This window comes from Calliphora vicina, chromosome 5 (assembly GCF_958450345.1).
Source record: "Calliphora vicina chromosome 5, idCalVici1.1, whole genome shotgun sequence".
Classification (NCBI taxonomy): domain Eukaryota; kingdom Metazoa; phylum Arthropoda; class Insecta; order Diptera; family Calliphoridae; genus Calliphora; species Calliphora vicina.
In genome coordinates this window covers 56,990,463-57,014,087 of record NC_088784.1, presented here as the reverse complement: position 1 = coordinate 57,014,087, position 23,625 = coordinate 56,990,463, and the positions used below count along the sequence as shown (strand labels likewise).

The window sequence follows — 23,625 nt, the reverse complement described above, 5'->3', positions numbered from 1 at the left end:
CATAAAATTTTAGACACAAAAAAAGTTTTAATGCAATTTTTAATAAGAAGAGACATCACATTTTATTTCTCATTTAAAATTAATTTTTTTATTTTGATAAGTTATTTAATATAATCTCTTTTCATTGATATTTTTGAAAAAAAAATTAGTTAGGCCTTTTTTATATTAATATCGATGGCTTTATTAAAAAAAGGATTAACTAATTTTTTTCTTCAAAAATATCAATGAAAAAAAGGTCATATATTGCCTAACAATCGAAATTATTGATGTATGGTTTTTTCTGACAACTGACTTAGGATTTTGAATCGGAAGCATGAACATATTCAAACATAAAAACTTTTATTGGTTTTATTTATATTTTATTCAAAATAACAATTTAATCGTATATTAAAAACATTTATCTTAAACTATGTATATTTACTACATCCAACGAAGATTAGAACGTCGACTTTCATTTTTTAGGCTGCTATATAAAAGCCAACCAAATATGGCTGCAATAATCTATAAGAATTGAATGAAATTAAAACATACACATACATACATATGTAAGTATGAATTTTGAAATTAACTTGTAAAAATAAATTGCATCACTTACTTCTCCAACTATCAGCAAACTATTGACAATACTAAATGTCAACATTTTGTCGGACAAATATTCCTCAAATTTCAATTGACAACCTTCTTTATAGAGATTTTCTGTAATGGCGCAATTGTGTTCCTTGCAACATGTTTTCGGTATTTCATGTTTAATCTGCCGATAATCTTCCGTACTATTGACACCACAACATTGTAACTATTAAACGATTTTTCGGGTTTTATTAAAGATAAGTTAAAATGTAAAGTTAATATGTATATCATTGCTCACCCAATCTTCATAATAGGCCAATGCACCCGGTTCTTTGTTTTCCAACAACCACAGCTCGTCAAAGCCCTGCTTAACACTGCCGGATAAACCGTCTTGAGTACCATGAGATGCCATGCTCGTCAATAATAATTGTATCAATATTAATACTGTCAACACTAAAACATACTGTAATGATATTTTACATAAATACAATTAATTTAAATTAATACAAATACTAGCTGGGTTCAGTAACTAACAACCATTACGAATAATAACACTGTCAAACAAATTGAGACTTTTTGATTGGAACAGATAGCGACCCTATAATTCTGAAAAGGCATGTTGAGTAGATCATTTTTGTAGAATAAACTTATAGTCCGGCTGGTATGAATTTTTTTTTACAGTGGGTTATAGTTTTAATTTTTTGATCGAAGGGAGCAGTATACTAAATGAAACAAATGTTGTAAGTTAATGTCTTATTGTCAGAGTTATATTGTGGAATTTGATGGGGATTATTTTTGTGGACGATTTTAACAGTCTATCACCTCTCTTTAGGGGTCAATTTGACCCTTTTTCGAGAAAATTAAAAAAAAGTCCTTTCAAAAAGGACATTTAACATTTAAAGATTAAAATATTCTACGAAAAGATACCAAAGTTGTAAATAAAGCTATTTACGCATAATAAGCGAAATTACACGCCACCTTTGGTCTCACATTTTTAAAAAAAATAGCCAAAAATCTGTTTATGATCCGAATGATCTGATATTTAAAAGGTATACAAAAAACATACATAAATATGTAGGTTATCACTTTTAGGTTAATAGTTATTTAGGTTGATTTATTTTTTTTCCTTAATTTTGCTCGATCTCTTTTTTGGTTTTTAGATATGCCGGGCCTACGGTGGTTCGAAATTTTTTTTTTTAAATGTCATTTGTATTTGCTATAAAATTTCGAATACTATAAATGTAACTTACTAATAGTAATCTCGTCCATATAAAAAGTTACACGTATCCAAATTTGGAACATGTAAAAATGGCCGTATATTTTACCTTTGGTAACTTTGGTGACCCCCACTAAAATTTTCCGGCAAAAATTCGTAGATATTTTAATCCATAAATGTCCTTTTTGAAAGAACTTGTTTTGATTTTCTGGAAAAAGGGTAAAAGGAGCTAGAGGGTTAAGATCTTCCACGAAAACGACCCGCATAAAATTCCACAATATAACTCTGACAATAAGAATTCTCTTAAGGTACGGCCACACGTGGCAAATATTTACTCAAAAAAGCGTAACCAATTTTTTTTGCACAAATTTGTTTGACGTGTTTACTCTTACAATTGTTTTGTAAGATCAAACAGCATCAAATAAAGTAAAACAAAATATTTGTTTTGAATTGTTTTAACTAAAAGGAGCCTTTGACAATAAATAAAAGAATTAAAATATATTTTATTTAGCGGTTACGTCTTTTTCATCAAATATTTGCCTACCTTTAGACATTAACTTACAACAGTTTTTTCAGTTAGTATAATGCTCCTTTCGACCAAGAAATGATAACTTCGACCCACTATAAACAAAATTCAGACCAGCTGGACTATAAGTTTATTCTACAAAAATGATCTACTCAACATGTCCTTTCAGAATTTATGGGTCACTATTCTGTTCCAAAAATGCTATTGGACAGTGTAATTATTAAAAAATGTTCGTGAAAAATACTCTACAAACTTTAAACATTTTTAATAATTCGTAACAGTTTTTTATTACTAAATAAAGTTTTTATACTATTTATATACAGTTCTTATACTCACAATTATTAATTTCCTTTTCGATTCGTGTATGGCTGCCAAACATCCGAATATTGTAATAATTAATATGACGGCACCAAGTGTAATAATGACACCACCAGCCACATTTTCTCCATGATCGATTTTATTCTCTGCGCCGCTTATTAAAATGAATATACCGAATCCAATCAATATCAAACCCAATACCTAATAAATCAGAAACAAAAATATTACAAAACTGGTTAGAATGTTATATTCGTTAAAAAAAAATTTGGAAAAAAGATTCGCGTTAAAAATAGTTTTCCCGAAATTTAACCGTTGTAGATCCAAATTAATGTACAGGTTTGTGGTATCCAGATCTTTCATAAGTTATATTTTGTAGTCTAGCAACTTTAAATCTAATCGATATTCTAATAGTAGGTACTTACAACGGAAAGTTAAAATAATACAGAATAGAAATAACGATGATATCTATTATGTTTGTGATTTCATTTATGGTGTTTTCTTTTCTGGCATAAATAAACCATCAACAAATTGATTTTGTCATTCCGTTTGTAACGCATCAAAATATTTGTCTCCGACTCACATTAGGATATATATTCTGGGTCCCCATACTCTCTGTTGATAAGGTTTGTTTCGTATTGAAAATGGACAAAATCGGTCAATGATTTCATCTAGTCACCATACAAATGTCCCCCCGGGATACTTTTTGAGCAGTCATAAATATTTTGATTATGCGGCACTACTAATAAAATTTTGCATATTGTTACGAAATTGTACTTGAATTTAAATATATCTGTTATAATGGCTAGTTTAAAGTTGCCTCTCAAACAGCAGTTCCTCTCAAACTTTAAAATATCTGTGGGTGTTATTAACATTGCTGTGGAACATATCGAGCACTTAGCGCCAAATTATCGTAAGCGACATTACAGGAAATAAATCTGTAAATTCTAAATGGTTAGATTGGTTTGAATGAAATTTCACATGCGCAAATAAGAAGTGTTGTCGAGTTTAAGTTCTGGACGTGGACCTCATGGGCCCACCAGGGGCGAGACCAAGGGTCCTCAAAGTAGGACACCTCGGGTATGTTACATTTTGAAAACGATCCTATATCTTCGTTTGTGTTTCGATTTCAAAAAAAATACACATCGAGCGCTACAAAAGACATAGCGTAGCTATCAATTATCTCTTATAGCTCAGGAGATATTCGCATTTGAAAATTAAATTTTCAACAGTTTTACCCAACCTACTCCAGTTTTTTGATAACAGCGTATCCAAATATTTTCCGAAGAAAAAGAAGTGTTTAAAAATAATGACTAAGTTCAAAGTTATATGTATTTTAATTTAAAAAATTTTAAAACGCCGATTTTTCGCTAATTTTTTTGGGAAAAAAGGACCAGGTCCATTCAAAAAACACCTATTTTTTGTGTAAAATTAAAATTTAGGGCAAAAATTCTCAAATCTCATATTCGATATCAAAATATAGTAACCGTTTTTAGATGGCCAAATATGCTTTTCATTATTTTGTAAAGGGTTCCGATAACTCCGACCCTGCTATGTTTATTATAGCCAAAAAACTAAAAATTTCCGTTTTTGAGATTTTTCAATTTTTTGGGAATTGCGGGATAATAAACAATTTAATTGCAGATAATAAATTTCAAAATTCGTTTTTATTTTTCCATTTTAAATAGAAAATTTTACATAACTGTGAAATTTCATTAAAAACTATTCATAAATAACAATTTTATTTCAATTCGAAAAATTTGCATCTATGCAAAAATTCAATAAAAAACATTTTTTCTCTTATTTTTCATTAAAGTATTCCATGAATTTTTAATTGTCAAAAGTTATAAATATTTTTGAAAAATAGGCAAATAGCTTGAACCATTGTAGAATTAGCAAGGTACAATTATTAGAAAGTATGTTCTCAATTATAAATTCCCTATAACGTCAAACAAAAGAAAATTAAAAAATATAAAAAGGAAATGCCAAAAAAATAATTGAATTCAAATTTTTATTACAAAAATTTACTAACAATTGAAGAAAAACTATATTTTTTTTAATAACCCCCAGTAACACGAAGTCTGGTTATGTTTTAACTAATAGTTATACTGACAGTTTTCATACAAAAATAAATTTAACCGACAAAGTACAGGTTACAATTTTGAAGATATTTCGATCAAATTTGGTACATATAATATTTTCGACCCAAGGACGAAGCCTATTGAAACATGCAGAAATCGGTAAATTATTTCACCTAGCCCCCATACAAATTTCCTTCCGATAGTGGACTTTATCGGTCGTAAATGGTTAATTTTTAATTCATGTCACCTAATTTTATGATGATCGGTCAATAACACTAGTTTAAAAATCAAACATTTTTGTTTGCTCATGAAATGAAATTTATATTTTTGAGAAGAGACGCTAGTTAATTGACCATTTTTTGTTTCCCACCTATACGTCAAAATTTTGAGATATTTATATGGGTTTTTATTTTTCACCTGCCCTGAGTACTACTAATGCATACTGTAGTGTACCGAATTGTGGTAATTAATTATTTACATCGGTTTTGGGTACTCAACACTCTGGCAAAGCTACTAGATACTTTAGGAGTTGTATTTTTTTGACAAATTCCAACAAAAATTAACGGGAAAAAAATAAAAGTACATCTTTCCTGTAGATGAACGGTAATAAATCGCTATTAATTACAAAACTCTAAAGTAGAAACTATTTTGATATGTCTTATAGAAAGTGTAAAATAAACCCAGACCATTTTTGTTCTATATGCGGAAAAATTATTCAGTCAAATCCTATAACACAAACACTGCAAAATGCTTATTTACATTAAAAAAATTCGTAAAAGCTTTAGATAAGACAAAACCAGCATTTCAATATTCATGCAGCGTGTTCCCGAGTCTTTCTTAGGGCACTGCTACACGTTCAATATATATTGACCGTGATCCAGTATCGCGATATTTATTGAACGTGTAGCATGCAGTATTTATGGATCGCGATCCAAATCGCAGAATAACGTAATTTTGCGTGATCCATTACAATGGATCGCGATCCAAATATCACAATATATATTGAACGTGTAGCAGTGCCCTTAGGCTAAATTAAAAGAAGGGTTATTTGTGGGTCCTCAAATAAGAAAAATTTTGGGTGATACCAAATTTGAGTGTCTATTAACCGATGTTGAAAAAGCTGTATGGAATTCTTTTAAACTTGTTGTTCAAGAATTTTTATTACACAATTTTGTACTGATGGGTGTAAATATGTCCCTCAAAATTCACTTTTTACATTCGTATGTGGATTTTTCCCTAAAAACCTCGGACACATGAGTGACGAACATGGAGAGCGTTTCCATCTAGATTTGAAGTTTTTGGAGAGGAATTATCGAGGTTTTTGGGATCAGAATATGCTAGGAGACTACTGTTGAAGTTTCGTGAGGGAGACAAATGAAAATAATTATAAAAAGTGGACTAAAACACTTCACTTTTAATTTGTTTGTCCTAATTTAATGTACATTTTTAAATATTTCGTTTTTAATAAATATCTAAAAAGTTTGACGTCCAGGATTTTTTTAAATATTTTTTCCGAAGTAAGAAGACCTAAATAAACAAATCCCCATATGTTACAATTCATGAGCAAAAACCTTGTAAACTAGTGAAATTAGTCATAGCTCCTATATAAGGTACGCTTATTGGAAATTGGAGTTTTGAAACTGCCGTTAAAAAAATAATTTTTTTCTGGTTATACCTGCGAATAGGTTAACGGTATCCTACGAAGACAAAAACTCATATACAAGTAAATATGGATATATTATAAGAAAAAATTAGCTTTTATTTTAATATTTCTCAAAATATGTAATTTTGTTGCTACATTTCTTGTTCTAGTGGCCTGAGTCACGTTAATGGCCTGGGATTTTTTAATAACTTTAACATTTTTTAACCAATTTTTGTCTTTTATATTTTATTAGAACTACTACTTTTATGGCAAAATTTTTACAAAAACTGAAAAAAATGCATTTTTTCCCCTTGTAAATGCACCTCAAAACTAAATCGCTAATTCGGCACGGGATGCCCTTCTTAGAACAAGCTAACAAATTTTTTGGTGGTATTTTAGGTCAATACGAAAGTTTTCAGCGGGTATGCGTAAAAAAACGATATCGAAAAATAAGGGACACCCTAATGGACATACATCACACAGCCTAATTTCATGGCGATCGGTCCATAATAATTCATAGCTCCTATATATGGCCGCTTCCGAAAATCATTCACGAAAATAAATTATAGTGTAGGGTATTTTATGGTCGAGCTTGACCGACCGAACATACTTTCTTACTTGTTTTTATCAGCTTATAACATTTTTATAAGTAAAAATGGTGCAAAAAACCTAAAAAAATCCGCATTTTCATGATAAATGCTATAAATAGTTAAAAGTTCAACTTTAACTTTAAATTTCTCTCAACTTAATGAAATTAAAACTGGAGAAAAGAAAACATCTGTCCATCAAAAAAGATCTAAAATATCTCCATTGGTTCAACAGTTACAGAGTTTTGGCCAATGAAAAACGATCCTGAGCCACGTTGAATTGAAACCCATGTATACGCTAGAAGTCCACAAAAAGACACAGTGCTGACGAAGAATCTAGCAGCAATGTGATTAAAATTCCCCGCAGACTACGTCAACTGGTCTTGTGCTTCAGTTGGTTTATTTAGGGTAACCTAAAATAAATAAAATCTTCGGAATTTTGATATATTCATAAAAAGGTCTGGTAAAAATTTTTTTTCCAGAAACTGGCGAATTCTCGTTCCAAACTTTTATGTCGTATTATGCAAATTTAAAATGACCTTTATTTAATACTAGCTAAAACCCGGTGTGCTTCGCTACCCGTACCGTAAAGATTTACAATATATTTAGTCTATCTAAAATTAGTTTCTGTTCATGTGAAAAACATGGATTTTCTAGATTTAGTCCGCAAACTTGCAAACACTGACGTTGGGCTTTATCAATTGTCATTGCAAATACTAAGCAAATAGGAAACTGTAATCGAATAAAATCAAATGGCATTTCCGAAGTTATAATTCCCAGTTATAAAGGTCGCTCCGATTAGATTGTTCATTAATTGCCTTACTGTAAGTCGAGTGCCATTACAAATACGCAAACAATCATACAAACAAACAAACACACATTGACTTTTATATATACAGTGGGGAGCTCAAATGAGTACATGTTTCTATTTTGTGCACTTCTTATGGAATAAAAATAAAACTAATGAAGCAAATCCAAAATTTTTTTCTGTAAGTTACATATATCTAATATGTAACAAAATGAATTACAATTCAAAACAAAAAACATCCAGTTCTAAATAAAAAATAGACAAAACTAAAATAACTCGCATGTACTCAATTTGCACCTCACAATAACTTTAGGGTAGAATTGCATTTTTTAAAAAAAATTTAAAAATCCTTTATTACGTAAATAAAATTTAACACGCATTGGCATATTTTCTATACATTTTTCATTAACTTTTTTTGGAATACTCTCTCTCTCGTGCTCAATCCGCTGTTAAAGCTCGTACAAATTTGGTAGGAGTTAATCGGTATTGTTTCAACCGCCAATTCACGATTCACTAAAAATTCTCAATAGGATTAAACTCAAGATATTGAGCTGATAACTCTATTAATAAGAAATTTTTCTTGGAACACCATTCTTTACGATTTTTGACGTGTGCATTGGGTCACCATCCTATTGAAAAATTACTTGTTCTGCAGGATTTCCAATTTTATATACAAAAACGTGATGATGAGACTACAAAATCGGTATGGTGAGTCTGCAAAATACGCAGATGGTTTTCTTTTCCCATTATTTCATTGATTCTTTGCATTGGTCCAAGGTGGCACCATATAAAGCAACCCCATATCATTACCGTGTTTTACTGTTTCCTTACTGTGTCACCAATTTTGAAAAAATCGGCGAAATAATGAGTTAAGAAGACTATCTGCGTATATTGAAGACTAATCATACCGAATTTATAGACTTGCCATTCCGATTTTGTAGATAAGAGCGCCAATCATGTCGAAGAAGTTATTTTACAGCAATACGGCGAATTAAAGCACTCATCAAAAACTTTGAAAAATGGTTTAGTGAGCAAAATTTCTACCGAAATATTGTCCAGTTCGATATACCGACCTCAATACGTAATCCTCTTTGTATTTTTCACATTCATCTTTTGATTTTGTAAATTATAACGTTTATCCTGAAGAAGAAGTAATTTTTCAATAGGATGGTGACCCAATACACACGTCAAAAATCGTATAGAATGGTGTTCCTAGAAAAATTTCTTATTAATAGAGTTATCAGCTCTATATCTTGAGTTTAATCCTATTGAGAATTTTTAGTGAATCGTGAATTGGCGGTTGAAACAATACCGATTAACTCCTACCAATTTGTACGAGCTTTAACAGCGGATTGAGCACGAGAGAGAGAGTATTCCAAAAAAAGTTAATGAAAAATTAATAGAAAATATGCCAATGCGTGTAAAATTTTATTTACGTAATAAAGGATTTTGAAATTTTTTTTAAAAAATGCAATTCTTCCCTAAAGTTATTGTGAGGTGCAAAATTGAGTACATGCGAGTTATTTTAGTTTTGTCTGTTTTTTTATTTAGAACTGGATATTTTTTGTTTTGAATTGTAATTCATTTTGTTACATATTAGACATAAAATAAATGACAGAAAAAAATTTTGGATTTGCTTTATTAGTTTTATTTTTATTCCATAAGAAGTGCACAAAATAGAAACATGTACTCATTTGAGCTCCCCACTGTATATAAAAGTCATATATATATGGGGGATTTCATGTCAAGTGAACCAACTTTTGAAATCGATGTCTTCCAATCGGGATGAAATTTGCACCAAGGTTAGCTCTATTGGATAGTAACTCAGACACAATTTTTCAACAACATCGGTCGAGAACTCTCTGAGTTATAGGGGGTAAAATTTTGACAATTTGGTCAAACAGGGGTTTTTTCTTATCCATGTAACTTATTACCTATTGTTCTTAGCAAAATGTGTTCCAAATAGTATAGATAGCTATTTCTTCGATCTTTCGAAAAAAAATATTTAAAAAAAAAAATAAAAAATTTTTAATATTTTTTTTCCGAAATCAAAAACTTTTTTGACTTTTTTTTAAAATACGCTATTTTTTTTATTTTTTTTTTTTTCTTAAAATAAAGTTTAGATATTTTCCTTGAACACCTACTTGGTCGCTTAGTGGGATGCGAGTGGGATATCTATCAAAATAAATATTTTGTAACTCAAAACATAAAATTTTTGACTTTTTTTGCAAAATCAAAAACTTTGTTGACTTTTTTTTTCAAAATGGACCCTTTTTTAATCTTTTTTTTTAGGTCAAACAAAAGCTTAGATATTATCCTTGAAGACCCTTTTGGTCGCTTAGTGGGATGCGAGTGGGATATCTATCAAAATAAATATTTTTTAACTCAAGACTTACAATTTTTGACTTTTTTTTTGCAAATACGATTTTTTTTCCAAATGGGCCCTTTTTTTAAATTTTTTTTGTAGTCAAAAGAAAGCTTAGGTCCATTCCTTTAAGATATTTTTAGTCCCTTAGTGGGATGCGAGTAGGATATCTATCAAAATAAATATTTTGTAACGCAAGACATAAAATTTTTTAATTTTTTTTTGCAAAATCAAAATTTTTTTCCAATATGGGCCCTTTTTTAATTTTTTTTTTTGCTCAAAAGAAAGCCTAGGTCCATTCCTTTAAGATATTTTTAGTCCCTTAGTGGGATGCGAGTGGGATATCTATCAAAATAAATGTTTTAACACAAAAATTGTATGTCTTGAGTTACAAAACATTTATTTTGATATATATCCCACTCGCATCCCACTAAGCGATCAAAACCATCTTAAAGGAATAGGCCTAAGCTTTCTTTATAGCAAAAAAAAAAAATTACAAAAAGGGCCCATTTTAAAAAAAAGTCAAAAAAGTTTTTGATTTTGCCAAAAAATCAAAAATTGTATATCTTGAGTTACAAAATATTTATTTTGATAGATATCCCACTCGTATCCCACTAAGGGACCTAAAATATCTTAAAGGAATGGACCTAAGCTTTCTTTTGACTAAAAAAAATTTTTAAAAAAGGGCCCATTTTGAAAAAAAATTCGAATTTGCAAAAAAAAAGTCAATAATTGAATGTCTTGAGTTACAACATTTTTATTTTAATAGATATCCTACTCACATCTTCCTAAGTTACAAAATAGGTCTTAAAGGAAAAGACCTAAGCTTTCTTTTGAGCAAAAAAAATTTTTAAAAAAAAGTCCCATATTGGAAAAAAATTTCGATTTTGCAAAAAAAAATTAAAAAATTGTATGTCTTGCGTTACAAAATATTTATTTTGATAGATATCCCACTCGCATCCCACTAAGGGACTAAAAATATCTTAAAGGAATGGACCTAGGCTTTCTTTTGAGCAAAAAAAAAAAATTAAAAAAGGGCCCATATTGGAAAAAAATTTTGATTTTGCAAAAAAAAATTAAAAAATTGTATGTCTTGCGTTACAAAATATTTATTTTGATAGATATCCTACTCGCATCCCACTAAGGGACTAAAAATATCTTAAAGGAATGGACCTAAGCTTTCTTTTGACTACAAAAAAAATTTTAAAAAAGGGCCCATTTGGAAAAAAAAATCGTATTTGCAAAAAAAAAAGTCAAAAATTGTAAGTCTTGAGTTAAAAAATATTTATTTTGATAGATATCCCACTCGCATCCCACTAAGCGACCAAAAGGGTCTTCAAGGATAATATCTAAGCTTTTGTTTGACCTAAAAAAAAATATTAAAAAAGGGTCCATTTTGAAAAAAAAAAGTCAACAAAGTTTTTGATTTTGCAAAAAAAGTCAAAAATTTTATGTTTTGAGTTACAAAATATTTATTTTGATAGATATTCCACTCGCATCCCACTAAGCGACCAAGTAGGTGTTCAAGGAAAATATCTAAACTTTATTTTAAGAAAAAAAAAAAAATAAAAAAAAATAGCGTATTTTAAAAAAAAGTCAAAAAAGTTTTTGATTTCGGAAAAAAAATATTAAAAATTTTTTATTTTTTTTTTTAAATATTTTTTTTCGAAAGATCGAAGAAATAGCTATCTATACTATTTGGAACACATTTTGCTAAGAACAATAGGTAATAAGTTACATGGATAAGAAAAAACCCCTGTTTGACCAAATTGTCAAAATTTTACCCCCTATAACTCAGAGAGTTCTCGACCGATGTTGTTGAAAAATTGTGTCTGAGTTACTATCCAATAGAGCTAACCTTGGTGCAAATTTCATCCCGATCGGAAGACATCGATTTCAAAAGTTGGTTCACTTGACATGAAATCCCCCATATGTATAAGGGTTTCAAATGTATACATACAAATTTTAGCATTTACTTAATATTTTTGGTAGTCCGCGCATTTCTGTACTAAATATTAATAGCTGCTATAGCTGTCCCTATATATAATTTTTCATCACATCTATGGAGGGTGCCACGCCCACTATTGCTATTTTGCCCATTTTTGGCCTAAATAAGTAGTTCATACAAAATTTTAACGCTTTACATACTACAATTATACAGATAGATATGAATTTTAGTATTTAGTTTGTTTGGGAAGTGCCACGCCCACTATTTCAGTCCGCCCATTCTTGTCCTAAATATTAAAATTGATGGTAGAATATCCGTACAAAATGTATGGATTCTATCTCTTATTGTATCCCATATATTAGATTTTTTAAATAATCATCATATGGGAGGTGCCACGCCCTCTGTGGCTACTACTCCCATTTTTGCCGCAAATATTTAAACAAACAGTGGAATTGCTCATGCAAAATTTGAGGACTATAGCTATTATAGTTTCCTAAATATTTGATTTTAAAAATTAACTTTGTATGGGAGGTACCACGCCCACTTAAAATTTCAAAACAAAAAGTAGCCTATAGCTCCTTCCAGACATACATAAATATACTGTAAAAATTTCAAGCAAATCGGTTCAGCCGTTTAGCCGTCTATAGATCCCAAACTAAAAATAATAAACATACATACAGACACACATTCACTTTTATATATATAGATTAGAGTGACAATCAGTTGTATGGAAAAAAATTTTTGTTAAAATTTTGAAGAGTGCCGGGTGGAATATTGTGACACTAGGCCTAAATGTTAAGTGCTGAAAATTTGAGCCAAATCGGGCAACGATTTCTGGACGCGCATCGAGGTCAAAGTTCAGATATATGCAAAATTTTACTGTTAATATGGAATAAATAGGTGAAACTCGTTAACTTTCTGCATTGTTTTCTAGAAATGTGTAGATTTATTTATATTAATGAATATTACATTAAAAAAAAATTTTTGGAAATTAGCCCTGTATCTCCTTTGGTTCAAAATGACCCAAAAACTGTTTTATCGCCAAAATTAGAGAAAAATGCAAATTTTTCAGTTTTTGAAAAAATTTTGCTACTAAATAAATACTTTTGCAATTGAATGCAAAAGAATCGAAATATGTACGTAATTATCGTTGTAATGAGATATAAATGACAAAATTTTATTAAAAAATTTCAAAGTTATTACAAATTCGCCAGACCATTAACGTGTTTCAGGCCAATTGAACAAACAATTTAGGAAAAAAATTAAGATATTTCGAGAAAAATTAAAATAAAAGCTCATTTTTACTTAAAATATGTCCATATTTACTTGTATATGAGTTTTTGACTTCGTAGGATATCGTTAACCTATTCGCAGGTAAGGCCAAAAAAAATAATTTTTTTTTATCGGCTGTTTCAAAACTCCATTTTCAAATTTTTAAAAATTTTGTTAAACAAATTTCAGATTTTTTCGATCATCACATTGGGGTTTATTGAGATCAAAATAGGGAATAAAAATATGAAAAAATTATGTCAATACCTCTTACAGTTTTTCCGTACCTGCGATTGAAATTTTACGTTTTTCAAGAAAAACTAATTTTTTGTCCATATTTAGGCGAATGAGTCCAATTTCCTTACTGTTATAAATTTTAAGTAAAACCTATTCATAATATTATAGTCCTTGTAATTTTAAATATGTTCTGAAAGTTTTACTAAAATCGGAAAACGATAACCTTTGAATCGTGAAGGTCAAAGGTCAAATTTTTCAATATTTGGAATTTTTCATGGAGAGATAGCGAAATGTTATATATTTTTGGGCCGATTTTCATGAAACTTGAGGAAAATATATATTGGTGTCTAGCATTTACAACAACAGTGCAAAAATGGATTTTAACCTTTAAGAGGACTTGGGGTCAAAATGGTTGTGTTTTTCGTGATTTTAAAAGTTGAGGGTAATTTGAACCCCAAGTGCTGCTAAGGGTTAATTTCCATTTTTGTGCTGTTATTTTAAATTCTGGACTTTATGTTATATTTTCCTTAAGTTGCATTAAAATCGGCCCAAAAATATATAACATTTCGCTATCTTTTCATTAGAAATTCCAAATATTGAAAAATTTGACCTTTGACCTTCACGATTTAAAGGTTATCGTTTTCCGATTTTAGTAAAACTTTCAGAACATATTTAAAATTACAAGGACTATAATATTGTGAATAGGTTTTACTTAAAATTTATAACAGTATGGAAATTGGACTCATTCGCCTAAATATGGACAAAAAATTAGTTTTTCTTGAAAAACGTAAAATTTAAATCGCAGGTACGGAAAAACTGTAAGAGGTATTGACATAATTTTTTCATATTTTTATTCCCTATTTTGATCTCAATAAACCCCAATGTGATGATCGAAAAAATCTGAAATTTGTTTAACAAAATTTTTAAAAATTTGAAAATGGAGTTTTGAAACAGCCGATAAAAAAAAATTATTTTTTTTGGCCTTACCTGCGAATAGGTTAACGATATCCTACGAAGTCAAAAACTCATATACAAGTAAATATGGATATATTTTAAGTAAAAATGAGCTTTTATTTTAATTTTTCTCGAAATATCTTAATTTTTTTCCTAAATTTTTTGTTCAATTGGCCTGAAACACGTTAATGGTCTGGCGAATTTGTAATAACTTTGAAATTTTTTAATAAAATTTTGTCATTTATATCTCATTACAACGATAATTACGTACATATTTCGATTCTTTTGCATTCAATTGCAAAAGTATTTATTTAGTAGCAAAATTTTTTCAAAAACTGAAAAATTTGCATTTTTCTCTAATTTTGGCGATAAAACAGTTTTTGGGTCATTTTGAACCAAAGGAGATACAGGGCTAATTTCCAAAAATTTTTTTTTAATGTAATATTCATTAATATAAATAAATCTACACATTTCTAGAAAACAATGCAGAAAGTTAACGAGTTTCACCTATTTATTCCATATTAACAGTAAAATTTTGCATATATCTGAACTTTGACCTCGATGCGCGTCCAGAAATCGTTGCCCGATTTGGCTCAAATTTTCAGCACTTAACATTTAGGCCTAGTGTCACAATATTCCACCCGGCACTCTTTGAAATCTAAAAAAAAAAAATCGGCTGTCACTCTATTATAGATACATATAGTTTATGTGCAAGTTATGGAAACAGCATGAAAATGCTTAAATAAGTTTCATTGAACTTTAGAATTATTTGCTGACAATCAACAAAATGTTTACAATAAAATCGCTGAACATAAAAAATATAATTGCAAATAATTATGTTGCAATTCAATATTAATTAATTGCTGATTATGTTTTTAAGTTTTTATTAATTAATTGCTGATTGTGTTTCTTATTAGGTATAAATATGACACAGAATTAAGTTAGTTAGTTAGTGATAAGACATGACTGTAAACGGTCAAAAATAAAAAAAATATATTTTTTTTACAAAATGTAAATAAAATATTTTAATTGGGGGCTCAACCGGGATCGCATGCCGTGTGTAAAGTTCTGAAAAAGACAAGTAAGAACATCGGTAGTGCGTCCGCCAAATAAAAAACAAGTATCCTTTTAAAGGAGAAAAGTAAATATAATAAAAACAGTGACTATGAAAAAACAAGTATCCTTTTAAAGGAGAAAAAAATAAAAAAACAGTGGAAAAAAATATCCTTTTAGAGGAGGAAAGAAACATCGGTGACAATAAATTTTTTTTTTTAAAAAGGAAGCAAGTGATTTAAAAAAAAAAAATATTTATACAAAATAAATTAAGCGTCCAAAAAATAAATTTTGATATAAAAAGAACGAGGAAGACTCGATGTTATAACGAAGAGGAATAATCCAAAATAAAACACCAACTGCCCACTCCGAGGCAGCAACACCCCAGAACGATTGTAATCTGGGACAGCTTTAAAAACGGTAGTACATCGACGAAACTGTGTCGACTAGACAACATTGCAGCATCAGATATTGTAAACTACAAAGTATTGTAAGCCTAGAAAATAAGTTAAATTATAAACCTGAGAATTTTTTATAAACTGGCTAATATAGGGGAAAATATATTGGAAACCCTCACTGAAGAGAAAATAAAATATCTAACTAGTAGTAGAGAACTAGATACAATTGACGAGGAATTAGAAGCACTAGATAGAAAATACGAAACAGGCTCAGTAGATAATCTCTCAAATTTATTTAGTAATATGACAACAAACGATAACAATATGAACAGTGGACAAATAATCAGGATAGTGACACAGACCACGGCACCACTCCTAAGGGAATTGGGGGCGCTAAAGGAAAATTTTTACAGACTGACAATTTCAAATACTGTTACAGAATACAAACAACAAACTATGGAAGAACTTACAGAATTTTAATTGACAGTGGGGCAACCAGTTGTTACTGCAGCCCAAATGTCCTTACTAATAGAAAAATATTAGTACTTAAAAAGAGAATTAAAACTATAAATGGATTCACTATTATTGACCATTTCTTCGATGCAAGACTTTTTGGTATAAAGGAAAGATTCTATGAAATTCCCAACTTAGAATCTGATTTATTAATAGGATATAATTTTTTAAAGAAAGCTAATATTAAGCTTGATTTTGAAAATGGCACGATTACTTGTGGCAATAAAACTGACAAATTTCTAAATTTTAATAAACCTGCGTCAATATCTAGTAGGACTATTAATGATAATAGTAAGGAAATTGAGGAAAACATAATAAATAGAATTACCGACTCAGGAAACGATCTTGAGGACAAAACTTACTTAGATGATAAAAATACAATTGATAGATTAGAATGTGAAATTCGCAAGGAAATAGATAATTTGCATTCAAAAATTAATACAATTTTACCATTTAGAACGGATATTAAAGCTGAGATACGTACAATTGCTGAAACTCCTATATGGAGTAAGCAATATCCCTATCCCCTCTCAGTAAATTCGTTCGTAAATAAAGAAATACAAAAACTATTAAATGACGGAATTATACGTCCCAGTAAAAGTCCTTACAACTCCCCAATATGGGTAGTGCCAAAAAAAGGAATTAATGAAGATGGGACAAATAAAATGCGAATGGTAATCGATTATAAAAAATTAAATGAAAACACTATATCATATAAATATCCGATACCAGATTGTAATGTTATACTTTCAAATTTGGGAAAAGCAAAATACCTTTCCACCATTGATCTCGAATCCGGCTTCCATCAAATTTTAATGAAACCGGAGGATATTGAGAAAACAGCATTTTCCATAAATAATGGAAAATATAAATGAAACCTATAATTTTTATCTCGAAAACATTGACTTCTACTGAACAAAATTACGCTACAAATGAAAAAGAGTTATTCGCAATAGTTTGGTCGTTAAAGACCTTGAGAAATTATTTGTATGGTGTTGCAGATTTGGAAATACATACTGACCATCAACCATTAACATTTGCCATATCTACTAGGAATCCAAATGCAAAACTTAAAAGGTGGATGTCTTTTATAGAAGAGTATTCCCCGAAATTTGTTTATAAGCCGGGTGCGACAAATGTTGTAGCCGACGCACTTTCTAGACAGGTCTTGAATAACATTTCTGACGATGAGTCTTTACATAGTACACAACATTCTGCCGAAAGTAGTGAAGAATTCACTATTAAAGAAACTTCCAAACCACTTAATGAATTTAAACAACAAATTCTTTTAAGCAGGGCAAATTTCACAAATTACGAATCACTTACACAATTTAATAGAACTAGACACATTATAGAATTTGATACGAGGGAAAATCTCAAGAACATATTGAAAGAATTTTTACGACCAAATTTAGTGACAGCGATACATTGTTGTCCTGAAGATCTATATGAGTTTAAGGAAACAATAAAAGGAATATTTACCAACAAGTTTGTTTTTACAAGAATCTTTGCAATTGATATTGATAATATTGATGACCAAAAAGCCATTATTAAGGAAACTCACACTAGAGCACATAGAAGTTATAAGGAAAATCATAAACAAGTTTATAAACAATATTATTGGCCCAGGATGATTGATAATTTTAAGGAATTTATTAGGCATTGTGATATTTGCAATAAAGCGAAATATGATAGGAAACCAACTAAGATTCCAATTGGAGAGGCTCCAATTCCTAGAAAGGAGGGAGAGTATCTCCACATTGACATTTTTTATGCCCAAAATTTGAAATTCCTAACATGTATTGACGCTTATTCTAAATTTCTCGTAATAAAACAAATAGAAGACAAAACAAATTTAGGTGAAAAAATATTGGATATATTGCAAACTTTTCCTGCAGCAAGGAAAATAACGTTAGACAATGAACCAGGCTTTAAAACACCTATATTCCAATCTTTAATGCAAAGATTAAGAATTCAATTATATTTTGCTGATCCTAGGCATAGTACTACTAACGGTCAAGTGGAAAGAGCACACTCCACCCTGATCGAAATAGCAAGATGTTTAAAAGAAGAATATCATCTTTTAGACACTGTTGAGATTTTTCATAGAGCAGCTCAACAGTATAATCTCACCATACATTCTGTTACAAATGAAAAACCATTTGAAGTGTTTCACAATAAAGTTAATCATGGAAATCTGCGTAATAAATTATTGGAAGCTCAGACTGGAATGCTACAAAGAAATAATCCTACTCAGATCAGAACATTTGAGGAAAATGAGGAAGTTTATGAAAAATTAATAGGTCAAAGGGATAAATTACTTCCACGTTATAAGAAACAGAAAATAAAAAAAGATTTAGGAAATAAGGTTAAGGTTGTAAGGAACCTCCGGTTACTCCGGGTTTGAAGCTGGGGTAGCACTCAGCCTAGTCCAGGGTCCTTAACATAAAACTTTAAAAACACTTTTTCTTTTGTTTATTTTTTTCACTTGAGTTTATTGAGCCACAAATGCTTCTTTATTGAGAACAATTTGCTGTTGCTCCGTGAACTCCCGGGTGACACGTACCGATGCCCTATCACTCCTGTCCACTAGTTCCTACTCTCAAAATATTCTAGAATGTAATTCTAGAATCTACACTCGTCCCTGATTTTTCCGAGTGTTACTTCCAAGAAAAATATCTACCACTCTTGCCCTGAGCCAGTGCCCTAATCTCCTCCCTCCACGGATGTAAATCTGTGTTGGGCAAGGTAGGATGTAATCCGCCTTGTTTTGCTGATTGTAAACCAGCGCCCTGTTCTCACTATACAAAGGATCGGTGTTACCAAATCCTATTTTTATTACTCCCTAGCACTGCTCTGTAACTTGTTTATTCTTTATCTTACCGGCTTGTCACGTCTTACCCGTTCACTTGTACAACACCAAAGAGAGATCGATTGCCCTGTTACATTAGTTTAAATACATATTATTGTTTTCTACAACTATTGTAGCTATTGTAGCTTTGTAGCTAATGCAGTAAAAAATGTTAGAACCGGTAGCGGTTGTAACAAAATTCATCTCAATTGTTTGATCCTATGTGTGTGTTACTTCTTGGCTACTTCCTTCTTTGTCTTGTGTCCTCTTTAATACGGCTGAATATCTTCTCTCTCTCTTGACTACCCTCTCTTGACTCCTCTCTGTGACTCCTCACTGTTGACTTCTCTCTGTTTGACTTCTCTCTCTGTTGACTCCTCTCTGCTGACACCCTCTGCTGTTGATATTCTGCTGTAGACACTCTGTTGTTTATTTTCGCAGCCAGTATTGTACCCACCACCTGCCCCTGACTGTACGGCTCGTATGACCTCCTGTACCCCATCGTCCTCCGGATCTCTGAAAGTTAATTAAACCCAAATATTGGCGGATGTAATCCGCCCCACTATGATGGATGTCATCCATCATCTGCCCAATAAAACAATAATAGTTTCTTTATTTGGCTTATTCCTAAGTTTTGTACAAATTAATTTATGTGGGTCTAAATTCCAAGAATTTAGGTCCTCACAAGGTTTATAGTAGAAATAGAATTATTCATAAAGAAAATATAAAAAATTAATTTTATCTTACAGAAAATGTTAAAATTGCTTATTTTGCTGGCCACACTCACCAACTGCAAACCTGAGGTCCAAATACTAGACTACTCAAGTTCTCAATTAATTTCAATACACACTGGACTAACAAGATTGCAAGACGGAAATTTTAAATTAATACATTCTATAGATTTAGACAAATATGAACAAGTAATTACGAATTTAAGAGAGGAAATTCGAAGGAAAATACATTCAAGCAACTCCATACTTCCAATACTTGACCATGAGATTGAACAGACGCTACAGCAACTAAACAATATGAGACCAAGACAGAAACGTTCACTAGACATTTTAGGGACAGCTTGGAAATGGTTGGCAGGAACACCAGACAATGAGGATCATAAGATAGTACTTGATAAAATAAATAACATGTTAGAAAACACGAACAGACAACGAATAATAAACAGGGATACCGTCACAAGACTAAACCTGATGACTAATGTAACAAACGTAATCTTAAAGAAAATACAGACTGAAGATGACTTAAGAAAAGAATTTGAACAAAATTTGATTTATAGACTAAAATTAATAAAAGAGGAAATATTGAACATTCAATATGCTCTACAATGGGCCAAAGCAGGAGTTATAAATACTTTTATACTGTCCGAGCAAGAAATTGACGAAATAAAAAAGCAATTAGACTATGAACAATTCCCATACTCCAATATCAATGAAGCTTTAGAATTTTCTGATATTAGAATTGCCTCAAGCAATACAACAATTATTTACATAATAAATTTGCCTACTATTAATAAACAAATTTGTGAAAATATTGTAATTAAACCTTTAAAAAGACAAAAAACTATAATAAGAATTGGAAATGAGAATTAACAAATCCCGAAATATTATGAGATTTTTGATATTTTAGGAAGATTTTTGAAGCACCCAAAATACTTAGAAAGCTATATTTCAGCATATTTATAATACTAATCTCGCTTCAAATCCAAACGCAGCCAGATTTTTTCATTTGAATCAGGGAGCAGCACGTCTCCCTTGCATTGACAGGCTTTTACACAATTTACACTTTTACGAAATTTATGTTCAAGTTATTTTCTGAAGGGGACTAGGGGCAAATGTAGTCCGATTTCCGCAGTACTCTACAGTATAATTTCAGAGTACTTACAACTTATTTTGTGCAAAATTTTATAAGGATTGCCGCATAATCAATATATTTATGCCTGCTCAAACAGTACTCCGGGGGACAATTGTATGGAGCTAGGGGAAATCATGGACCATTTATTTTAATTTAATGCATTAGTTTTTGATTTGTTATAATTGTACTTAAATATATTAATGAAATCAATAGTTTTTATTGTTGAATTTGATGTTTTTGACGTTTAACTAAAATCCCGAAGTCCCGAAAAATCCCGAAATCCCGAAAAATCCCGGGATCCCGGGATTTACATTTCTAAAATCCCGAATCCCGTTTGGCATCCCTAGTTCCAACCATTGAGGAAATAAAACCTGGAATAATCCTATTGAATCAATACAATGGTTCTGTAAGAATCCCTGACGCCAAACCATGGAATTTATCAGGAAGTTTTTTAATAAAATTCCATAATACCACAATTAATTTAAACGGTATTGCAATGGAATTACATGATTGGAAACCGCTTCCACCCATTCTGCAATTAACATCTAATAAAACGGATATTGAAGAAATTCTTTCTCTTCAAATGATGAAAGAAGTCCAGTTGAACAATGTTCAGGAATTAAGCTCATTATCAACCGAAGGAAGAATTGAGTTTTCTTTCAACATAATACTTTCAATAACAGTAATCATTATTATTATTTACACTATATGGAAACAAAAAGACAAAGTAAATTCTACAACCAATAATCAAGGAACTAAGCCAACAACTCCAAATCCTGATAATCCGCCAGATAGACAACAAGTTATTAGAACATTAAAACAAATTCTCCAAAATGATTCAATCGGGACGATTCAACTAACAAAAGGGGGAGTTATGGAAACAGCATGAAAATGCTTAAATAAGTTTCATTGAACTTTAGAATTATTTGCTGACAATCAACAAAATGTTTACAATAAAATCGCTGAACATAAAAAATATAATTGCAAATAATTATGTTGCAATTCAATATTAATTAATTGCTGATTATGTTTTTAAGTTTTTTATTAATTAATTGCTGATTGTGTTTCTTATTAGGTATAAATATGACACAGAATTAAGTTAGTTAGTTAGTGATAAGACATGACTGTAAACGGTCAAAAATAAAAAAAATATATTTTTTTTACAAAATGTAAATAAAATATTTTAATTTGCATAACAATGTATCCGAGATTTAGAAATATTTCCAATTTTAATAAAAATTCGCATACTGTATAAAAGTAGGGACACACATGAAAATATTTGACGAAAAAGACGTAACCACTAAATAAAATACATTTAAAATTAAATACATACAATACTATTATTTATTTCAATAACTTATTTTACTTATGATGATTCAAAACAAAAAATTTAGTTTTATTTTATTTGATGCTGTTTGATCTTACAAAACACTTGTAAGAGTAAACACGTCAAACAAATGAGTGCTACAAAAAAGTGGATGCGCTTTTTTGAGCAAATATTTGCCATGTGTGACCTTACCTTAAGACATATAATTGTTTTGTTGAATTTTTACCTTATAGAAAAATAGAAAACGAAGAAAATTTTAAATTTTGGGACACAAACACATCATACACCTCTCCATTATGACGCTTAGGTCATAAATAGTACAGTACTTATTTTTCTAAATTATTTAAAGAAACTCTAGAATATTTTGCATAAATATTTTCATATGGAGTGTGAAAATTATTATAAATAAATTTGGGAATATATATTTTTTATAAATTTCATTTGCAAACTTACCGTAAATATAAAATTCAACAGCAACAAAATGTGTTTAATTGTAGTAGCTCCCAGACCCATATTGTTTATTTCTTCAATTTATTTAGAATAATTTTCATAATTTCACACACACTAAAATGTTAAAGAAATTTCATACATATTAATACTAATTAATCTAAAAATACAAAAAATAAATGACGTAATTTTTTGTTTCAAAAATGGTTTATCTGTCTCATTTTGTTATGCATTTAGAATTACTTTTATTATTTAAAAATAAAAATTTTATTGCACATTTTTCTATAGGAAATTAATCACTTGTTGTTTTCACTTTCAATTCTAAATAAAATAAGTCATTGTAAAATCTGAAACTACTCATTTGTATTTATTTAGTTATGAATGATTTGACAATTTTTAAAATTGACATCGTAATTACATGTTTAAATAATTGATCAGGTTTTTGTTTTGTTGTTGTGGCTGCTGTTGTTTTGAATATTTTCTAAAATATTGAAATATTAAACTGCTCTGTTTCACAAATGAAAATCGACTAAAATTTTAAGATTTTATTTTGTTTTGTTTCGAAAAAGATTCTATCTAAAATTTATTTATTTTTTGTTGTACCATAAAATACTCCATAGATTTCTAGTATAATTTTGCTCATTAGCATCTCGTATCT

General features: G+C 29.9%; 1 protein-coding gene across 2 annotated transcripts; it reads right to left on the bottom strand.

The window, feature by feature from the left end:
- Positions 1-348: 348 nt before the first annotated feature.
- On the bottom strand, positions 349-23,482 carry Tsp42Ei (Tetraspanin 42Ei). 2 transcript variants are annotated; one of them, XM_065512256.1, is made up of 6 exons: positions 23,386-23,482; positions 22,974-23,084; positions 2,646-2,828; positions 866-1,030; positions 596-793; positions 349-501 (listed from the first exon to the last, which is right to left on the bottom strand). In XM_065512256.1, the coding sequence occupies exons 2-6, from the start codon at positions 23,031-23,033 to the stop codon at positions 421-423; spliced, it is 687 nt and encodes a 228-aa protein (XP_065368328.1). In that variant the 5' UTR covers positions 23,034-23,084; positions 23,386-23,482; the 3' UTR covers positions 349-420. The 2 variants fall into 2 exon arrangements, with proteins under 2 accessions (XP_065368328.1, XP_065368330.1); XM_065512258.1 differs by lacking the exon at positions 23,386-23,482 and having other exon boundaries at positions 22,974-23,103.
- Between the last annotated feature and the right edge of the window lie 143 nt (positions 23,483-23,625).

Bases quoted from the DNA above. Each gene is read 5' to 3' on its own strand.
- Tsp42Ei (XM_065512256.1), bottom strand. From the start codon at position 23,033: ATGGGTCTGGGAGCTACTACAATTAAACACATTTTGTTGCTGTTGAAT. The intron at 2,829-22,973 runs GTAAGTTTGCAA...CTGATTTATTAG, and splicing joins TGTTGAATTTTATATTTACG to GTATTGGGTTTGATATTGAT. The intron at 502-595 runs GTAAGTGATGCA...CAATTCTTATAG, and splicing joins GTTTGCTGATAGTTGGAGAA to ATTATTGCAGCCATATTTGG.